General features: G+C 38.6%; 1 protein-coding gene across 1 annotated transcript in view; it reads left to right on the top strand.

The window, feature by feature from the left end:
• LOC107745688 (dachshund homolog 1-like) overlaps window positions 1–19,191 on the top strand; it is a gene marked incomplete at its 3' end in the record, with an annotated part of 25,859 nt that extends 6,668 nt beyond the window's left edge. Inside the window, exons 2-5 of the mRNA XM_016559609.1 lie at window positions 916–1,077; window positions 17,289–17,461; window positions 17,769–17,904; window positions 19,057–19,191. Coding sequence (XP_016415095.1) covers window positions 916–1,077; window positions 17,289–17,461; window positions 17,769–17,904; window positions 19,057–19,191 — 606 coding nt within the window. The remainder of the gene's footprint in view (window positions 1–915; window positions 1,078–17,288; window positions 17,462–17,768; window positions 17,905–19,056) is intronic.
• Window positions 19,192–19,663: the final 472 nt, after the last annotated feature.

Below are 19,663 nucleotides of genomic sequence, written 5' to 3'. Positions count from 1 at the left end.
CAGAACGATGTTGTCGCTTGGCTCCGAAGCGAAAAGCTGGTATGCATTGCACCTGCTGCCTTATTATACTCACGCTGTGATCAGCGGCAGCTGTGTGCAATAATTGCATGCCAATGTGCATTGGCTCGTTTAGTTTACACTCAAAGTGGATTGGTCTATCGAAGCGATATCCCAATTCGTCGGTCACCGACGTGACTCGGAGTGACCGACTGAAAGGGAACTGAAGTTATTAAAATTGTAACATTTAAAACAATCCATTTAGCTTTTGGTTTTATTTATTTGTTTATTTAACATTTTTAAACAATAATATACAATAATACAACAGTCAAAATGTTTGGGGTCAGTAATTTTTTTTTTTCAGCAAGGATGCTTTATTGTGAAATATATTACAATTTAAAATAACTTTCCTATTTTATTATAAAATGTAATTTATTCCTGCGATGGCAAAGCTGATTTTTCAGCAACCATTTCTTAATTCTTTAGTGTCACATGATCCTTCAGAAATCATTCTAATATGCTGATTTGGTGCTCAGGAAATATTTCTTTTTTTGTAAGTGTTATATTTGTAATATTTTTTCTGGAAACATTTTTTTCAGGATTCTTTGATAAATAGAAAGATCAAAAGAACATCATTTATTTGAAATAGAAATATTTTGTAACATTATAAATGTCTTTATTGTCACCAATTGCATCCAATGCATCCTATAATAAATAAATAAATAAATAAATAATCAGTTCTAGTTTTCCCCCGAAAATGTGGAATCTGTTGTTCTTATGTTACTGTCTCTTCTCCCCATGAAATGACTAGAAAAAAAAAAAATCTAAAAGAATTTATTGACCAAACCCTTGCTTTAGGCCCATTGTAGTTTAACCTTTATGGTGCAGTGACTTCATCTTTATGTCCTCCTGCTGTAGGCCTCACAGCCGCCGCTGCAGCAGCTGCGGCCGCCACCAATGCTGCCATCGCAGAGGCCATGAAGGTGAAGAAGATCAAACTGGAGGTGATGAGCAGCTACCACGGAAGCAACACCCAGCTTGGGGCCGACTCAGAGAACGGAGACCTCAGCTCCAGTCTGGGTGAGTCACCATCCACCAGCAGAGTGACTCACACTGCATGCAGGCCTGGTATTAGCAAACGTCTCGCGATCCGTCACAAGTGGTCAGGCAAGACACATCACTGTTTACACCTGGGAGTAACATGCTTCTCAAATGTGTCTTCTGTGAGTCTGTGACTACTTGTGATCAGATTTTGAGGGGAGGGTATCTGGTTTCATGACTAAATGTTGATTAAGTAAAAAAAAAGGAAATAAAAAGAAAAAAGCACAACGAATTTTTGTTTTTTTGTTATTAGCACATTTTGTTCTATTTATGCAATTTACCATTTTTTAGTTATGGACTATTAACTTAATTTCAGATGCACATGCTTTATGTGGTCTGTCACTGCATGTTGCTATCAGACAAAGTCTTGTGCATGTATATGTATGCACTTTCCTAATTTTTAACTGAAAGGTTATTTTCTTTTAAGGCCACGCATAGATACAATGCTTAAAACCAGGGCCTAAAATTAACACTCGCCAAGCGCCAAATGCGAGTAAAAATCAGCATTGGCGAGTCCATGTAACAGTGTCAGTCGCCAGTTGGCGGGTACAACTTTTACGAATTATAACAATGCAATGAAGTGAAAACAACAGCCAGTTTTTAAAGAGATTCGCTGTTTCTGACATAATCGAATAAAATAATCTTTTCCGAAGACAAGATCATCGTGAATAGATGTTCTGTCATAAGCGTTGTTTTAAAATCACTTAAATTAAAAGTTGTTATATATTTCAGAGCCTATTAAATGTAAAAAATAATGGCTTTCGATTATACTGTAATGTTGAATGGCTATAATTAATAGGTAAAATTCAGGGAAAATGCACCAGCAGGACAAATTAAAAACATTGTAAATATGTTTAGTTATTGTAGTAGTAATAACTGCCTGTTTTTGCAAAAAGATTTTCATGGCCGGTAAAAAAGAGTTTTGGCTGGTAAATTTTATCATGTCACCGGCCATTGACAGGTGTGGCAAAAAGTTAGTTTTAGGCCTTGCTTAAAACCTTTGTTTTAGCACATGGCACATGAGTAGGTGGGACTCATCAGGTCATCAGGTCATACGACAAATGCGATGCAGTCATATGTCCCCTTCTTCCCCATATAGTTTAAGCATTCACAAAGCATTTTGGATCCCATTTACACCCGTACTTAGCACTGTCCAGTCAGATGACCAGAAACTGATAGAAGCACTCATATGCTAGAGTTAACAGGGTTTCAGACTTTACACTTAAAGGGATACTTCACCCAAAAATGACAATTCTGTCATCATTTACTCACCCTCATGTTGTTTCAAACCTGCATTCTTTCATTTAGAACACAAAAGAAGATATTTTGAAGAATTGAACTGGTTTTTTCCACACTTTTTCCATTTTGTCCAAAAAATCAGTTTAGTCAAAAACACACTTTGACATTTTTCATCATATCATCTTTTTTTAATCCACAAAATAAAGTCGGGTTTTAAAGGTTAATTCGGTTTTGGAACAACATTTTTGAGTGAACTATCCCTTTAAGAACAAACTGATCTGCTGTTATAAAACTAAACATAATTCCTGCTATTTACATACGCAAAATTCCTAATGTTCCTTAACTCACATAAATGCAGTTTAAACTGCAAACGTCCAAATCTATAAGGAAACTTGAAAGCTTTGTGTAATCTTCTTTTGAGCAGTCAGTTTGTTTGGTTGATTCCAAATTCATCATTAGCAGGTAATGCACTTTTAAAGTAGCTACACATCAAATGCATCCATGAGCACTTTATCCCAAAGCTAATAGCTATTAAGTGAGCCTCTAATTCAATTTGGTGAAGAAAATTGGTTTTGAATGTCCCCCGCTCCAATTAATCGTTTCTCAGATACATTCTGATTTTTTCTCTCTCTTTGCAACATTACATAAAGCCATTTTTTGTGGAAATTACACTGTTATATTAAACCACAAATCCATTACAAATGATTCAGTTACCATAATCCCTGAGCTGAACTGTGCGCGTGTGATTTCCATTGTGAATATCCACCCTGCGTAGAGGATTTCCCAGCTGCATTTGACACTAGGTTTTGGCAAAACACGGCGCGCTCTAAGCAGATTTATCAAAAGGAAGCCGCTTGGAGCTGAGGCCATCCAACAGCGAACGGCGGCGGGGGGCCACGAGGTCACCGAAATAAAGATAAATGCGAATCAGAATAGGCGAGGCTGCGGCAATGGGGCTAATAAGAAACTGTTTTTATCTTTTTACAATTTAAATTGTAACCTTGAGCATGCAGACTCCCTGAAGAATAATAATTCCAGGCCCAGCAGTGAGCGAAGGAGCTGAACTAGAGAGGCATTAGAAGCTTTGAGTGAAATATATGGCCGTGATGCCTCTCCGACCCATCCACAATCAATTGGATTCTTTTACTTTAATATTTACTCGCAGCGATGAGATGCTAGTCTGCATGGTGATGAACAGTCTTCCTCTGGCGTTTGAAGGTGACCTGTCACCGCATATAGACAAATCTCTCGCTCGCAGAAATGTAGAAAATAAATCATTAAAGGCAGGCGGGCCTCTCATTCCGGGATTTAAATCACTCCCAGATTTATGATATAAATTAATGCTTCGTTTGGTCAAAAGAATGGAGGCTGAGACAAATGATGTTTGGTACTGAAGCCATCCTAATATTGATTACTGGATGTCAGTGCAATCTCTTGTTTATATCAAGCACTCTCCTGTGACGGGGTGGCCAATAGGAGTCACCCGTATGATAAGAGGGCGAAATATAGCTGCTTCTATTCAGCCAGCCAGAGGGGAGAAACAAGCTCCTTTCAGCCTTTAATTGCAACATAAATTAGGTTTTTAAGTGAAATAGACAGTGTTTTCCATTCCCGTCTCCCAGCGAATTCCCTCACTGCTCTGGATCATTACGGCATTAAAACAGAAAGGTCATTTCATCAGAGAACTGAGACAGATATCACATCTGGGTGTTTTAAAAGAGTGCCAGAGAAAACACACAACTGTGAAAATAAACTCTTAGCTGCGGTGCTCTGCTGACTTCTGCTTTTCGGAGCACCGTGATTGGCTCTAATGGTTTTGGACTGTGAATGCCTATTATGTCCAGCTTATAGGCGCTTTCTGCAGCTGGAGTCCAGAGTCTGAAATCATTTGACAGATATAGAGATGACTTTAGAACAGAGGAACTCAGCTAAACTCTCCAGACAGGTGTGGACAATGTCATGAGCAAGAAGTGAGCCGGTGCTATATTAAAACAGCTGCATATGCTGTGATGATTTATTTAGGGACACTGCAAGTGTATTTTTTTTTAAATGTCACTTAGAGGGGGTTAACACAGAACACACAATAAATACCAAAAATATTAATAATACATGTGTAATACATTTGCTGTGAATGGTTGAAAGGGCATTCGGGGTTTCTAAAAGGGTTTCTAAACTGTAAAAAAAAAAAATTTAAAAGTGGTCTATGTTAGGGAGTATGTTTTACAAGAAAATACTATTTTATTCATTCTACTTGAAAATATCATGTTTAGTTAAATGTTACTTGTATTTGAAATGATTTGTTTTAAGATAAATCCTGCACCATTTTTTTTCAGTGTAGGGTGTTGTGTATGGTTGCTACTATTTCCCCCCCTCAAATATGAATCATTTTCTATTCCACCACTGATATATATTCTGATGGAGATTTGCAGTGTAGTCTAGAACAGATTTAGTCTGAAGTGTTTATAGTATGTGAAGTGTGTGAAGGACATTGTACTCTCCTCTGGACTTGTTGGTGTTGATGCAAATTGGATGGGCTAATGTTTCTTCTGCATTAAATATTCAACTCAATCACTCTCACCGGCTCACATCACTATTATTAATTACAAAAACAGAGAGAAAAACAGTCAGCCAGTTTAAGTTGGAGCCAAATAGCCAAACACCCTGAGCGAGAGAGGAGGAGGCGAACGTGATTAAGCTTAGTGCTCGCTTCCCTTTTGATTCTTCCCCAGCTTTTTTTCAAGGAGGTGGGGGTTCCCTTCTCTTACAATGTGGATTGTTCCATTGACTCACAGGAAACGGCACAATTACAGATCACAAACCAAGCAAAACATGTGCCTGGAAGACACACAAACAGCGATCCATTCCCTTGCATTGAATTGAACTGAACCAAAACCAACACCTGCTCCTTTCAGCAAGGTGAATTGTTTGGTTATTTATTCATTTTTATTTTCTTTCTTTCCTTTCTTGTGACTCACGCATTTGCAGCCTTCGGGTTAAGAAATGGAAGGAGGTGAAAAGAATCACTCTCTTGGTGGCCACTGGGTGCCATTTTGCATCTGATTCCTTGCCACGGCAACGTTAATGGACCTTAAATCCTCTCCGTAATTAGATGGGGGAATTGTGTGTATCACCAACCAGATGATGCTGCCATAATGAAATAAGCGACAAACTTTCAGGCATGTATGTGTGCACATGTTTGTGTGGGTTTCTCCAATTTAGCAAGTTAGCGTGCTCAGACCTGGCCCAGACCTGGCGTTTAGCATTTTGGGGATGTGGGGAGTGTGAGCCTGTCACGTCAGGGCTGGTGACAGGTGTCTATGTTAGGGACAGAATTAAAAGTGAAGGGAGGAAGATGATGGATGGGCTTCCCACCATCGATGAGGTCAGGCCGCTAATTCCGCCAGGCTTCTTCTGGCAGAGGAGGCCAGTACTCAAGAGATGGATCTGTAGAGAGACCGCAGCTGTAAGCGTGGAGGAGCTAATTGGTCCTTATCTTGCTGTCCCATTCATCTTCATTTTTTACCAATTACCGAGCATTATCTGTGTTCTCGGTTGGATATGGGAGTTAATCCTTTTTGGTTAAGCTGCTGGTGCAGCTTGCAAATTTCCACTGGTGGAGTGGGTGAAAGAGAAAAACAAAGTCGGGAAACTTCTCATCATTATACACAGGAAGGAATCGATTGGAAATGACATGACGGGAGGGAAAGAAAAAAACAGCGGGGAGGTGGGGAATCAATTATTGGTGTTATAATTCAAGCTCTTGTTTGCAAACGTTGCAGTGCCATTGATTAAGTTGTTTTCATTGCGCTTGCCATTATTGAATTGTTAAAACCATATTTTCTTCTTATCGGTGGTTTCAAAATGTGCAGCCAATCAACCGGTGGTGTTTCAAATCTTGTAATAATTACTCAAAATATATTAATTTGTGGCAGAGTTACCCTTTTTTTTGACGCATGAGTTGAAGAATCACTTCAAAGGGGAACTAACAGACTTTGAAGCAGTCAAAATCTCTCTCATTATATACTTAACTCTATGGATATGCTTGCAAACACATTAATAACTGTAAGACTCATGCCTCTTATTGTACTTGTTACACTGTCAAGAGCGATCTCGTCACAAATTCAATGCATCACTGCGTCAAGCGCTCGACAATGCTTTTAACTGACACTGAGGAAGACAGGAGCGGTGCGATATCTGTCTGATGAGCGCTGTCACATTTCCTCAACACCTATCAGAAAACATAGACCCTAAACCCATTGTCTTTATAGCAGGCACATCCATCATGCATCGGGGCCGCATCACGTCTTTATAATCAGCCAGCTTGTACATCGAGCCCTCATTTAGCATAAAGCGTTCATGCTCAATGCCGGGCCTCTTAAAATAGCTCCCCATAGAGGACGGATTGAGTGAGCCATGCCTCCTGCTCTTTGATAGGGATCTGTTTGGTCACACACAGCACCAGCTGTCATCTCAGCCTCGACTGCTGTGATTTAATTAGTCTGTTTATGTCCTTTCTAATAATAAATCCCACACTGTGGAAGGACAAATCCAACAAGGGTTGCACTTTGTTTTTCAATCTGGCAGCCTCGCACTGCTAAACGAGGCACGGCAACGGCAAACAGAAGAACGTTTTCGGTTTAATCGTGTCTGTTTGACTTTCATTTTTTCTTCCTTTCTTTTATCATGCCTTCATCAAGTCAGGTTGATATAGTTATAGCTAATCTCTTTTTTGGATGAAATCTGGTTAAATATTTCTTTATTCAGCTTAAATTGATGATGTTTCCTGTGATTTAGATTTTTTTTTTTTTATGTTTCCTATGATTGATTGAGTTTTCCAAAAGAACAGTTGTTTTGAAAGTGTTTAATCCAACAACTAAAATACAGTGAATAATTTTTTAAGAAAAAAAAAAACCTGAGGCATGTTTCCCACACTGTTTTACACTGAATGAACACATAATATATTTAATTTATATTCAGTTTACATTACATAATAATTAACATCAATATTTCCATGTATACAATGTTATATATTTTTTTAGTATATCAATTGAATAGCATACAATAAGTTAGTTTTTTTAGTAAAGTATCCAAAAAAATTTGTTTTACACATATATGGAATTTTTCATATATTCAAATGCTTTAATAGAACTAAATGTAAAGAAAACGTGCAGCTGTGTTCTGTGTGTTTTAATAATATGAATGTGAATGACGATTTATTTAAACTGTCAATTTTTTGAGTTTTTAATCAATGAATCAAAGTGAACAGTTTGTGTTCCAACTTATTCAGGGAAATTAACTTAGATCCATTTCATAGATATTCTCTTCAGGAAACTTTCGTGGCAAAATTAAAGTGCAATAAAATCATCATCATATCCATGATGTTGCTTAAATTAAATCATCACAAATATACTATGAAAATGTGATATATTGCCCAGAAGTCTGCTGAGTGAAAAACCAGCCTGCAGCTAAACTTTAAAAACACGTTGTTCACTTCCTAGCCACATCTGAGTCGCACCGGCAGAAAGTCCCACTACAGTCCCACTGTAGGCATTTAGAATCACAGATAGCCAGTTTCTTCAAAACCACCTTACCTGTGTCAGTTTACATTGTTGAGTGCTGTTTTGTCTCACCTTAAACATCAGCAGGGCTCTTCACGGGAAGGCATGAAGCATTAGTAATAGCTCTGAGACCACGATGAGAACCAGGGCTGAGTTTAGAGAGACACGCGGCCTCTCCTGGGCATTCGTTTTTCTGAGTGCCTCTATTAGTGTGTTGTGCTCCTGGGAAGCAGGTGACAGATAAGAGGAGAGCGTCACACATTTTAATAGAATTTCAAAAAGATAACTCGATAATCACTTACTTTTTTAATGAAGTCGAATTGCTTGTTTTAATTCCGGTTGCATCGACAGTTAAGCATCAGCATAAAACTGAATATGCATGATTTTGGAAGAGGGGGGAGTCGGGTGTAAAAATGTGCAAAGCGCTGGTGTACACAAATGCCTACAACTGCAGAAACAGATTACAAAATGGGAATTGATTAAACATTATTTCTGTAATGATCCGTATCATGCTCTATCATCTCTAAAAAGCAGCACAGCTCCATGTTACTGCAGTGAGCATAGCCGGCACCAACACACTATATGTTTATGCAGATATTTGTGTGGCCACAGACTAAATGAAATAAATAAGTAACCGGTTTGCTTGTCGAGCCTTATCAACATTAAAACTCGTTCTTCATTAATTGGATGAATTAATTTGGAGCTGTTTGATTCAGTTGTGAGACATGGTGCGTTGCCTGTCCCTCTTTACTAATCTCTGTCAGGTTGCATTTATAAGTGGAATTGAGTGACCTTTGGAGGCAAAGATAGGGATGAAGAGATCTGCGCAATTTGAAAAGACAATGTCACATGGTGTAAATGCAATACATGTATTAAATGACATTCAACCTTTCACACACGATAAGCCTCTGCGGTCCATAATGTGAAAGATGCATGCGCTTTGACTGCTTAGAATATTCCTCTGATAGGTCACCTCACTGCACTCAATTACGGGAGAGAAACAAACCGGTGCGTGACGCGTAACCACTGTGCCTTATGATGACAGAGAGGATGTGGTGCAATTGGAATATTGCCATGATTATTGCAGTGATAATAACATTGCTGCAATTAGAACATGAGAAATGAAGGCGCGGCCATTATCACTCATGGGTATCAATCATGCCTGGAGCCCCATTAACCCAAACCAGACAAGCGACCTTGCTCTGGGTCAGGCTTTATGCCAGAACAAATCATCCCACCACCTCAAGTTACAGAAAGTAGCCTGCATTTAGGCTATGTAGTACATGTATGAAATACAGGAATCTGTGCAACTGAACATTCCTTTGTAACCAAGAGGAAATTTGAGTGTTCAAAGTTTGCTGTTTTAAAGCTTAAGAGTTCTGTTATGTTTAGTTTGTTTCAGATGTTTGTACTGAATGTCTTTAGAAGAAATGGAAATAGACACTAATGAGACAATATACTGTAGAGCTAGAAAAGTAATGTGGATATCAAATCAGATAATTTAAAGAGATCTCAACCATGATTTTTCTTTTCTATTTGGAGACCTGAAAAAAATATTTTTAAAGGCAGTTCTTTCAATATATTGTTTATATTTGTATATGTGTGTGTGTGTGTGTGTGTGTGTGTGTGTGTGTACAGTATATATAAAAACTTACATTGTTTTTTATTTATTTGTCTAAAATATAAAACAGTTTTATGTTATATAAATAAAAATAGAATAAAATAATAATTAAATCTCCACTTTCTTTTAATTTCATAGCTGTCATGAAGAAGCTATTATGATATTAATGAGGTTTTTTTTTAATTGGAAGACCTGAAACATAATTTTTTTAAGGGTTAGTTCACTCAAAAATGAAAATGTATTCATCATTCACCCTCATGTCAATCCAAACCAGTGATATTTTGGTGTCATTGAGAAACTGCTTTAGTTTTTATTAATATTTAGAATCAATTTGTATTATTATATTTTCTGTTAGATTTGAATAGTTTTTTTTGGTATATGTCTATACAGTTTTTATTAGTTTTTATTTTAGTTTTACTTATTTTAGTACTTGTAGTTGTAGAATTAAGTTAAACTAAATAAAAATGAGAAATGTTGCCTTGGCAACCAACTGAAATTAAAAGTTTTTTAATATTTTATTTTATTTCAGTTAATGTTTATTTTATTGAACTATCCCTTTAAGCACATTTAATAAGACCAAAGTGGTATGACAAACATAACAAATCTCCTTTCACAAGGAATTTCAGAATCACATAAAGATGCAGCCTCTGCAACGTGATGCTAATTTTGTAATTAGAACAGATGATGCAAGAGGCTGTCTTATCCACTGGAAAGCCTTCCCATGGACCCGTGCACTTTGTGATTGATAACGCCGTTCGATACATTTCATTTCAGTGTCCGAGTCAAATGACAACTGCCTGCCATTGACCGAAAGCAATCTTGTTAAACGGGACCCTTTGCTCAGTATCTGACTGAAATGATTCCCCCCCCCTCTGCTCTGCCTGGGTGTCACAGTCCCTCAGGGAGGGGGGTTATTGATTGGACTTGAATATATTGTACCCTCAGTGGAAACATCTGCTGGTAATGTCTGCTCCCTTCTGCTTTCCCTAAACCAGCAGTAGTTTATGGAGAATGATACGGGACACATTTAATCTGAAACCAATTCAATTCCAAATTGGGTGTGCTTTCAGTAATGTGATGAAGCCTGTGTCTGGGCATCTCGTACCATGCAGGTAATTGCGTTAACTAGCTCAAGTTACAGTGTATGTGAGACCAAGCTGTGGCGCTCACCAGAAACAAAAAAGTGAACCCATGACTTTATATTTCATTAGTGTTAATATACCTAATTAGTGTTAATATACCTAATAAAAATTATTTTTTATTTTATTTTATTTTATTTTATTTTTCTATTCTCTTTGATTCTATTCTATTCCAACATGATCAAAATCTAAATGCCTGCATCTTAGAAATGGCCAAATTTGAAATTAAAATTATTTATTTATTTATTTAAATTCTCTCTCTCTCTCTCTCTCTCGCGCTCTCTCTTTCTCTCTCTCTCTCTCGCTCTCTCTCTCTCCATTGCCATTTCATTTGGCCTCTGTCATTTTGGAGAATAAAATAAAATAAAATTAAGATAAATATTAAGATAAAAATTTACTTCAATGATATGTTTTTATATAAAAAGAAGAATGTCATATCGTTTTGTTTTCATCACATACAACGTAACAAATAGTGACGCTGGACCAAAAGCATTCCACCATATGCCAAGAACTGCTGCTGGGCCTTTATCCTCCTAGAGGAAGAATAATAAATAAATAAATAAATAATAAAACAATGCTGTCTGTCTCCTCCATAATCCCTACCACATGTTTGCTTTGATGGTTGTGGGGGGTTGGGGGGTTGCGGGTCTACGTAATTATGCTACTTCATCAAACCAGAGATGTTTTGTTGCCATTATTTTTTACACTCACAACTGTGTAATAGATGTTTTTCTTTAGCCTCTGTTTCTTATTAAGCACTCTCACTTCAGAGTGAGCATAGTAAATGCCTATTTTACACGAGGACGCAGTTTCTCTGTTCTTGTGGCTTCAAATATCACCTGCAACAAATACTCCAGCGTCTGGGGGTGATTTTTCAGCGCTGCGTGATTGTTGGTGATAGTGTACAGGTCTGTTTCTTTTTTATTATCATTTTTGGAGGGATATTAACAAATTCAAGATGTTATTTTTTTATGATTAGCATTAAGATTATAAACAGGAAGAAAATACTTTAAAGTTTTTCTCAATGACACAGAAAGACCGTGGGTGGCTACTTCAAAGTGAAATACCTTTCTTTAACGGCCCTTAATGAGTTACAGCGTTTAACAGCCTTGACTAGCTATGCCATCTGGGAAAAAGAAAACAATATATACCCTTACTAGTGAAGCAGTCTCGTGTCTGTTTATGAAGGACCTATGCTTTTATTCCAATAACACTTTCTCTACACAGGTAGAGCGCTGCCTTTTTATGATTGAAGGTCCTTTGTTATAGAGAAAGTCCTTTGTCATTTATGAGTGGCCTGTATCATGTTTACAATTAAAATGTAGCATGATTTGTAATTTGAATGAGAAACCTGTGGCGAAAAGCCATGACAGTTTTTTAGAAATCGATCATTGTTTAAGGCAACCGGTGAGACCTCTTTATAACAATGGGCATCGCAACAAATAACAATCTGCCATTCTGAAACGCCACATGAAAAACTGTTAAATTGTTATTCCGATTCAACAGCTACTTCAAAAGGCGGAAGATTTTGGCTCTCAAATCAAAGGGACGAGCAAAACAATGTCTGTTTAGATAAGAGCATTTACAACATACTGCTCCGTCACGTTGCGCTCGCAAACAAAGATGGATAGGCCAGAAACAAGTCATTTAATTAGTGCTGGAACCCCCGTCTCTGACTCCGGCAGCCAATTACACATTCCAACGGCATCTGCAGGTCCTATTTCACTGGAGGAAAGCAAATCTTCCCTGGCTCGGCTTCATACAGTACATCTTTCCTCTTCCATTTAAGAGAAGGTAAATAGCAGAGATGGACAGCTTCATTAGACAGCATCTGAGGAGCAGGCAGGGCGGATTGTCGCTTAAATAGTGGGCTTTTACTGGAGGGCTAACCGGCGACCTCAGATCAATTACAGCTGACATTATTGTTTGTCGTGAGCTCTTCCAGGACAGAGGAGTAGAGGCAGAATGGGTCCAGGCTCTGCTGAAAATGTAATTTTCCTCCTCTTTTGCTTTCATTCCACAAACAATATATCACTCAGTTGAAGAGATAATAAAGTGCCAAGTAGGAGCTGTTTTAATTTTTGTCAAGGGAAAGCTTCCTCCCTCACAGGATAATGCAGGCTGCTAGTGCTCAGAAAGCCAGCTTTCACCAGACAATGGCTGCTTCAGTCTGTCTCTTTTTAAGGATCACTGGAATCAAAGTTCATCTGTTTGACAATAATATCTCAGTTCTTAATTCATGCAAATTACAGCAGTTTATCCCTCTTGTAGGCTAAATAAGTTCAAAAAGAGTAGGCAATGACATGACGCTCTTAAAAAAAATACTTTTTTGTCCGGATCTTACTTAAAAATTACAGTATTAAAAATTAAATTCATTCAGACAATGACCTGAACACCACATCCTCTATGATGAACACGTTTTTACTTCCTGAGTTAAATTAAATTTTATATTTTTAGTGTAGTTTAAAATAAGATATATTATGTGGTTTAACTGCCCACATGAAAGATATATTATGTGGTTATAATAATAATAATAATAATAATAATAATAATAATAATATGTATTATTAAGAAGCCAGCAAGGTTTTATCCTTGGTTCAGGTCAAATCCCAAGAAAATGATAACATATACAGTGCTGCTTAAAAGTTTGTGAACCCTTTAGAATTTTCTGTATAAATATAACTCAAAAGATCATCAGATTTTCATGCAAGTCCTGAAAGTTGACAGAGAACCCAATTAAACAATTGAGATGAAAAGATACTTTGTCATTTATTTATTCAGGAAAATTATCTAATATTACATATCTGTGAGTGGCAAAAGTATGTGTATCTCTAGGATTAACAGTTAATTTGAAGGTGAAATTAGAGTCCATCTGTTCAGAGGTGTTTTCAATCACTGGGATGACTATCAGGTGTCAGTGTGTGCCCTATTTTATTTAAAGAACAGGGATCTATCAGTCTGATGTTTGTAGAAGTGAATCATGGTACAAACAAAGGAGATCTCTGAGGACCTTGGAAAAAGTGTTGCTGTTGCTCATCAGGCTGGAAAAGTTTACAAAACCATCTCTCAAGAGTTTGGACTTCCCAAATCCACAGTCAGACAGACTGTGTACAAAGGAGCGGTCCACCAACAATGGTCACTCCAAAAACAAGATGTGTGATAGTCTGTGAGGTTGCAAAGGACCCTAGGGTAACTTCTAAGCAACTAAAGGCCTTTCTCACATTGGCTAATGTTAAAGTTCATGAGTCCACCATTAGAAGAACACTGAACAACCATGATGTGCATTGCAGAGTTGCAAGGAGAAAGCCACACCTCTCCAAAAACAAAAAAACAAAAACAAAAAAACACTGCTGCCCATCTGCAGTTTGATAAGGATCATGTGGACAAACCAGAGGGCTATTGGAGAAATGTTTAATGGATGGATGAGACCAAAATATAACTTTTTGGTTTAAATGAGAAGCATTATGTTTAGAGAAAGAAAAACACTGCATTCCCTTATCCCATCTGTGAAACATGGTAGTGGTAGTATCATGGTTTGGGCCTGTTTTGCTGCATCTGGTCCAGGACGGCTTGCCATCGTTGATGGAACAATGAATTCCGAATTATATCAGCAAATTCTAAAGGAAAATGTCAGGACATCAGTCTGAGAACTGAATCTCAAGAGAAAGTGGGTCATGGAGCAAGACAACAACCCCAGGCACACAAGTCATTTTACTAAAGAATGGTTAAAGAAGAACAAAGTTAATGTTTTGGAGTGGCCAAGTCAAAGTCCGGACCTTAATCCAATTGAAATGTTGTGGAAGGACCTGAAGCAAGCAGTTCATAGGAGGAAACCCACCAACATCACAGAGTTGAAGTGGTTCTGTACTGAGGAATGGGCAAAAATTCCAACAAGCCGTTGTGCAGGACTGATCAGCAGTTACAAAAAACGTTTAGCTGCCGTTATTGCTGCAAAAAGGGGGTCACACCAGATACTGAAAGTGAAGGTTCAAATACTTTTGCCACTCACAGATATTTAACACTGGATAATTTCTCTCAATAAATAAATGACAAAGTATATATTTTTGTCTCTGTTTGATTGTATTCTCTTTGTCTGCATCTATCTATCTATCTATCTATCTATCTATCTGTCTGTCTGTCTGCCTGTCTGTCTATCTGGTATTCATAGTAACAGTCATTTTTGGTTGATGGTTAAACCTCTATTAAAATAATTATTTGCCTTCACCCTTCAGAGAGTATGATATTTATATTTCTCTAATTTCTAATGTATTCTCAGGACTCTACTGTAAGTTTGAATTGACACAAATCGTCCAAATCTTTACATCTTGAAATAAGTATAAATTAGTTGCTCAGGTGTCTTATATTTTCATTGATTTTGTTCTTTTGTAATTAAAGCAATAATCTGTAACACAACAGAAAAAGGTGTCTTTATAAAATAAAAATCTTTATTAACAAGGTACGTTCATTAATATAGTAAAATGGCCTTGACAGTGTCTGAAGGTTTTTTTTTTTTGAGACAAATCTGTTGAAAACTACAAAAGAAGGAGAAAAACAGTTGATGAACAATGCGACTGTTTCATCAGACATCTGGATTCTAGACATCCACAGTTCATTGCCTTTCAGTCTGTCTGAAAAGCCTTGGTGGACCTCTTTTAGCTTGTATCATGTTTTCTTATGCTTTTCAATAGGCCATTATGGCTGAAACATCACTTAAGGATGGCGGAACATGAAAGGAGGTGGGACGGGGAGAGAGAGGGAGAGAGATTAGGCCCCTGAGAGCAGTCTGCTACTGTAAGCCCGCAGTCGTTCACACATGCAGAGTTCTGCTTTGTGGAAGTCGGTCAACACAACAGACATCATTCACAGCCAGGCTGATAAAGGACGCCCATTTAAATGACAAAAGCAAAGTCATATCAGACTTTAATACGTTTCTCCTCTCTCTTGTAAATGTTGATTTCCTGAAATCCAGTCAGATCTTCTTGAGCGAATCACAAAGGCATGCCGGCACTCAATCCGGCTTTCGAAAGCTCTGAAAGGTAGATACGTGCATGAATGCCTCTCTCAATTTGTGTCGACGTGGGGCTGTAAGTATCCTGCAATCACACGCTGGCGCCGTGGCAGGTTTTAATTGAGTCCGGTCCTGCGAGCGGTAATTGATTCAGACTTGGCACTCGAGGAGAGACGCCTTTACAAGGTGCTGCTTGGCCTCTCGTTCTTTTAATCTCCGCCTCCTTTTTAATGTCGGGGAATGTGTTTTCCCTGTGCATCTGCTGGTCATCTTTCTTAATGAAATGTACAATGCTTCTCCGAGGAGCGGTGACACTGAAGCCCCCCCTCCCCCCCATCATCCTCCTTTCGTTTTCTTTTTTTGAAGTAGACTGTCTCATAGCCCTTGGCCACTGATATTTTGCACAAAAACAGCTCGCTGGATTATCCCTCTGTGTCTCCCGTTACCTTGAGCCAGGCAATAAAGGGGAAGTGTGGGAAAGAGCAGGGGCCGCCAGCTCGCTCAATCGGATCCACTGCAAACACTCAAGTTGTCTTTCAAGCACTCGAGTGGTGCCTTTGACCGCCCGAGACCAAAATTTCTCTCGGTTACTTTTGATCCTTCAGTTCAAAGTCAGTAGTGGGAGTGAGTGGGTCTTTAGTTCAGGGACACACACCAGGCTGTGACCTTATTTGTGTGCATATGTCCTTTGAAAAAGCAGGACAGCTTCCTTTCTACCCATTTAATCACTGTCTAAGAATGTAGCACAGTTCACCTTAGTTTATATGTATGAGTTTAGCAGTTTGCATGCAGGATCTAGGTTTTCTCGTCAAAATAACAAGAGTGAAAAATTTAAGGGGGTCTGAATACTTTCCGTACCCACTGTATATATATATATATATATATGAGTTTAGCAGTATGTTCACATGTTCTCCTGCAGGATCTGGGTTTTCTCATCAAAATACTTTATATGTCTTAATTATTTCAATTCCATGTAGCTATCAAGGACTTGAAAATAAATGACGCTTTAAATGCACTCTGTTATACAAGTAATGACGTTTCTGGCACAAATACTCATAATTACCTTGTAGGCATCTCATGATACACACTTAGTTTTAATTGGCTCGTTTTTGCTCATTTTAACTAATGCCTTTCATGTTTGCCCTATTTTTTCCGCAGATATTTTGAATGCATTTACTATTAATGGTGAAATATTTCCATAATTTTTCCCTTTCCCAACATAATAAAGATTAGTTTAAATTTCACAATTATTAGGTTATTATGACTGTAATGTTATATATTTTTAACAGCGATATGTATTATTAACAACGAAAGTGAATATTTATGTTTCTAATGACCATAATGGCTTGAAAATGCTGCAATTATTTATTTTTTATAGTCATCAGATAGCTTTAATATAATACAGTATCTAATATGACGATTATTATTTAATGAATATTTACTCTGTAAGCCACAGCGCTTGCACAATAGGTCACATGTGAATAATTCATAGCGTTTCTCCTTTAAATCTTCCTCCTTTCTTCAGCAGTATGCTTTATTTTCTGTCGCACACGCGTCTTCCATTTGCACGCAACTTAATGCCAGAAATGATTAATTAATCAGCTACTCTCTTCTCTCATCTTCAGGCTTGGAACTGCCGTTTATGATGATGCCCCACCCCCTGATCCCTGTCAGCCTGCCTCCCGCATCCGTCACCATGGCGATGAGTCAGATGAACCACCTCAGCACCATCGCCAATATGGCCGCCGCAGCACAGGGACAGAGTGCCCCATCCCGAATGGTGACATCAGTGATTAAGGTAACCCACGGCGCCGTTCTCTCATTGTGTCGTGCACATCTCTCATCAGCCATTGAGGGAAGGTGGAGGGGGCTGGGTGGTGCGTGATCTGTGCTTTCATACGGCTTTGCAGGGAGCAGTCAGTCAGACAATAGCCTGGGAAAGAAAGCAGGGAAAGGATGCAGAAGGGGTGGGGGGCGGGACAGTGTCTCAAAAACAACAACAAAAAAGCATGGACGCTTGTGTGTACATGGAAGTGTGTTGCTGAAAAGAGTGTGTCATGTAATGGCCGCCCTAGCTGTGTTTGTTTTTCCTGTTGGCTGTGCAGGAACGGGTCCCCGACAGTCCCTCCCCTGCCCCCTCTCTGGAAGACGGCAGGAGGCCGGGGAGCCGTCCCTCATCCCAGCGCAGCAGCAGCGTCTCCAGCTCTCCCGCGCACACGGAGAGCTCCTCCGACAGAATGCGTATGTTCACCTCATAAATCTCTCTCCCACTCTCTTTGTCTCTCAATTTCTCTCCCCCATCTCTTCCAGCATCTCTGCACACCGGCACACACGCATTCAAGAGCTACTAAATACCGCAATAAAAATGCCTCTTGTTAAGAGCGTAGCACATGTGCGTCCCTTCCCCGCTTTCTGTTGTTTTCAACCGATGGCACAGAGATATATTAGTTGTTTTTTAATCTTAAAGTTTCGATCTGGCTCATGTTGTGCAAAGACAGACCTCAAATGTTTTCATCATTAGCTGTGTCATGAAATAAAACAATGTATTTAATCACTTGAGAGAGCCTGTATGTATGTTTCTCGTCATCTCTGAAATATGCTACCATGTTTTATGGTGCTATTCTGGGAGCAGTGTCTTAACGAGTAACTGTTTGTTTTAATTCAAAACTTATTTGAGGTCCAAAAGTTGCATTGAAAATATGGGGTTTGTATATAAAAATATATTTTTAAAAGAATTAAAGAATTTTAAATAAAGAAAATGTATGATGTAAAATAAATAAGACATTTAGGCATATTAATAAGACTATGCTCAATTTCTAAGCCACAAGTCAAATTAAATTTTTGTCAGTTTACACAAACTTGTGGAGTTCATGCAGCTCCAGTACTGTTTTTGTTGAAGCAAACCCCATTGTTTAATTAGTACGAGAACTGTTAAATGTTTTTGCCTTTTTTATTTGTAATTAAATTTTTGCTAAAATTATTGTGCTAGTAATATCATTTGTAGTGAAGAAATTTTATTAAAAATACTTTTACTAGTGGTCTCAGACTTTCACATGTTTTTGTAAAGAGGCATTTATTTATAAACAGACAGTTGTATATACAGTTGTATAAGTTCTCTTGTCTCATCTTAGATGTTATAGAGAATTGCACTGAGAAATGCACGCACCAGGCAGAGTGGCAAATGTGATTTTGATTGACTGGCGCATTGATTTGGAGATGAGGTATACCACAAGTCACAAACAGTTGAAAGCCAAGGACGTATTCACCTTCTCTAGCCACTGGACGATGAGGGCTCTTTACAACTCTAATCATTATTTATCACTCGAGGTGTTTTGCGTTGTCGATTGAGAGCGTGTGGAGATGGGAATAATGTGTCTCTGTGTTCTCTCAAAGCTGTGCATCAGAACGGACTGTCAATGAACCAGGCTTTACTGGGCCTGTCTCCCAGCATCTTACCTGGGCCTAAAGAGGGCGATCTGGCAACTCATGACATCAGCCACGAGGCCAAGAGAATGCACCTGGAGAAAGGTCAGCGTTCAGTACATTAAACAACACATAACACTATTGTTCCCTTTCAGTCGGTCACTACGAGTTACGTCGTGACCGACGAATTGGGATCTCGCTTAGAGAGACCAATCCACTTCGAGTGTAAACTAAACGAGCCAATGTACATTGGCATGCGATGTTTGCATCCAGCTGCCGCTGATCACAGCGTGAACATAAAAAGGCAGCCGGTGCAACGCATACCAGCTTTTCGCTTCGGAGCTGAGCGACAACATTGTTCTGCTCCTACCAAACTGCTTCGTGTGTGACGAGTCTAGCGCGCTCTCGGGAGCTTTTTGTGTTGGCGGATGGAGCTTTAGCGGTGGTCGTTCCTGTGTCGAGTGGGTTGCACACTTCAGGCTGCATTACCCCCTGTCGTGCTGCAAACGGCCGTTTCCTCTGTGCATCTCAGCACGTAAAAGAGCATTTCCCTAAAAGAGCCAATTTCTCTAAAAGA

Source organism: Sinocyclocheilus rhinocerous, unplaced genomic scaffold, assembly GCF_001515625.1.
Source record: "Sinocyclocheilus rhinocerous isolate Xijiao unplaced genomic scaffold, SAMN03320098_v1.1 scaffold2303, whole genome shotgun sequence".
In the NCBI taxonomy this organism is placed as follows: domain Eukaryota; kingdom Metazoa; phylum Chordata; class Actinopteri; order Cypriniformes; family Cyprinidae; genus Sinocyclocheilus; species Sinocyclocheilus rhinocerous.
This window is presented reverse-complemented; position numbering and strand designations above follow the sequence as displayed.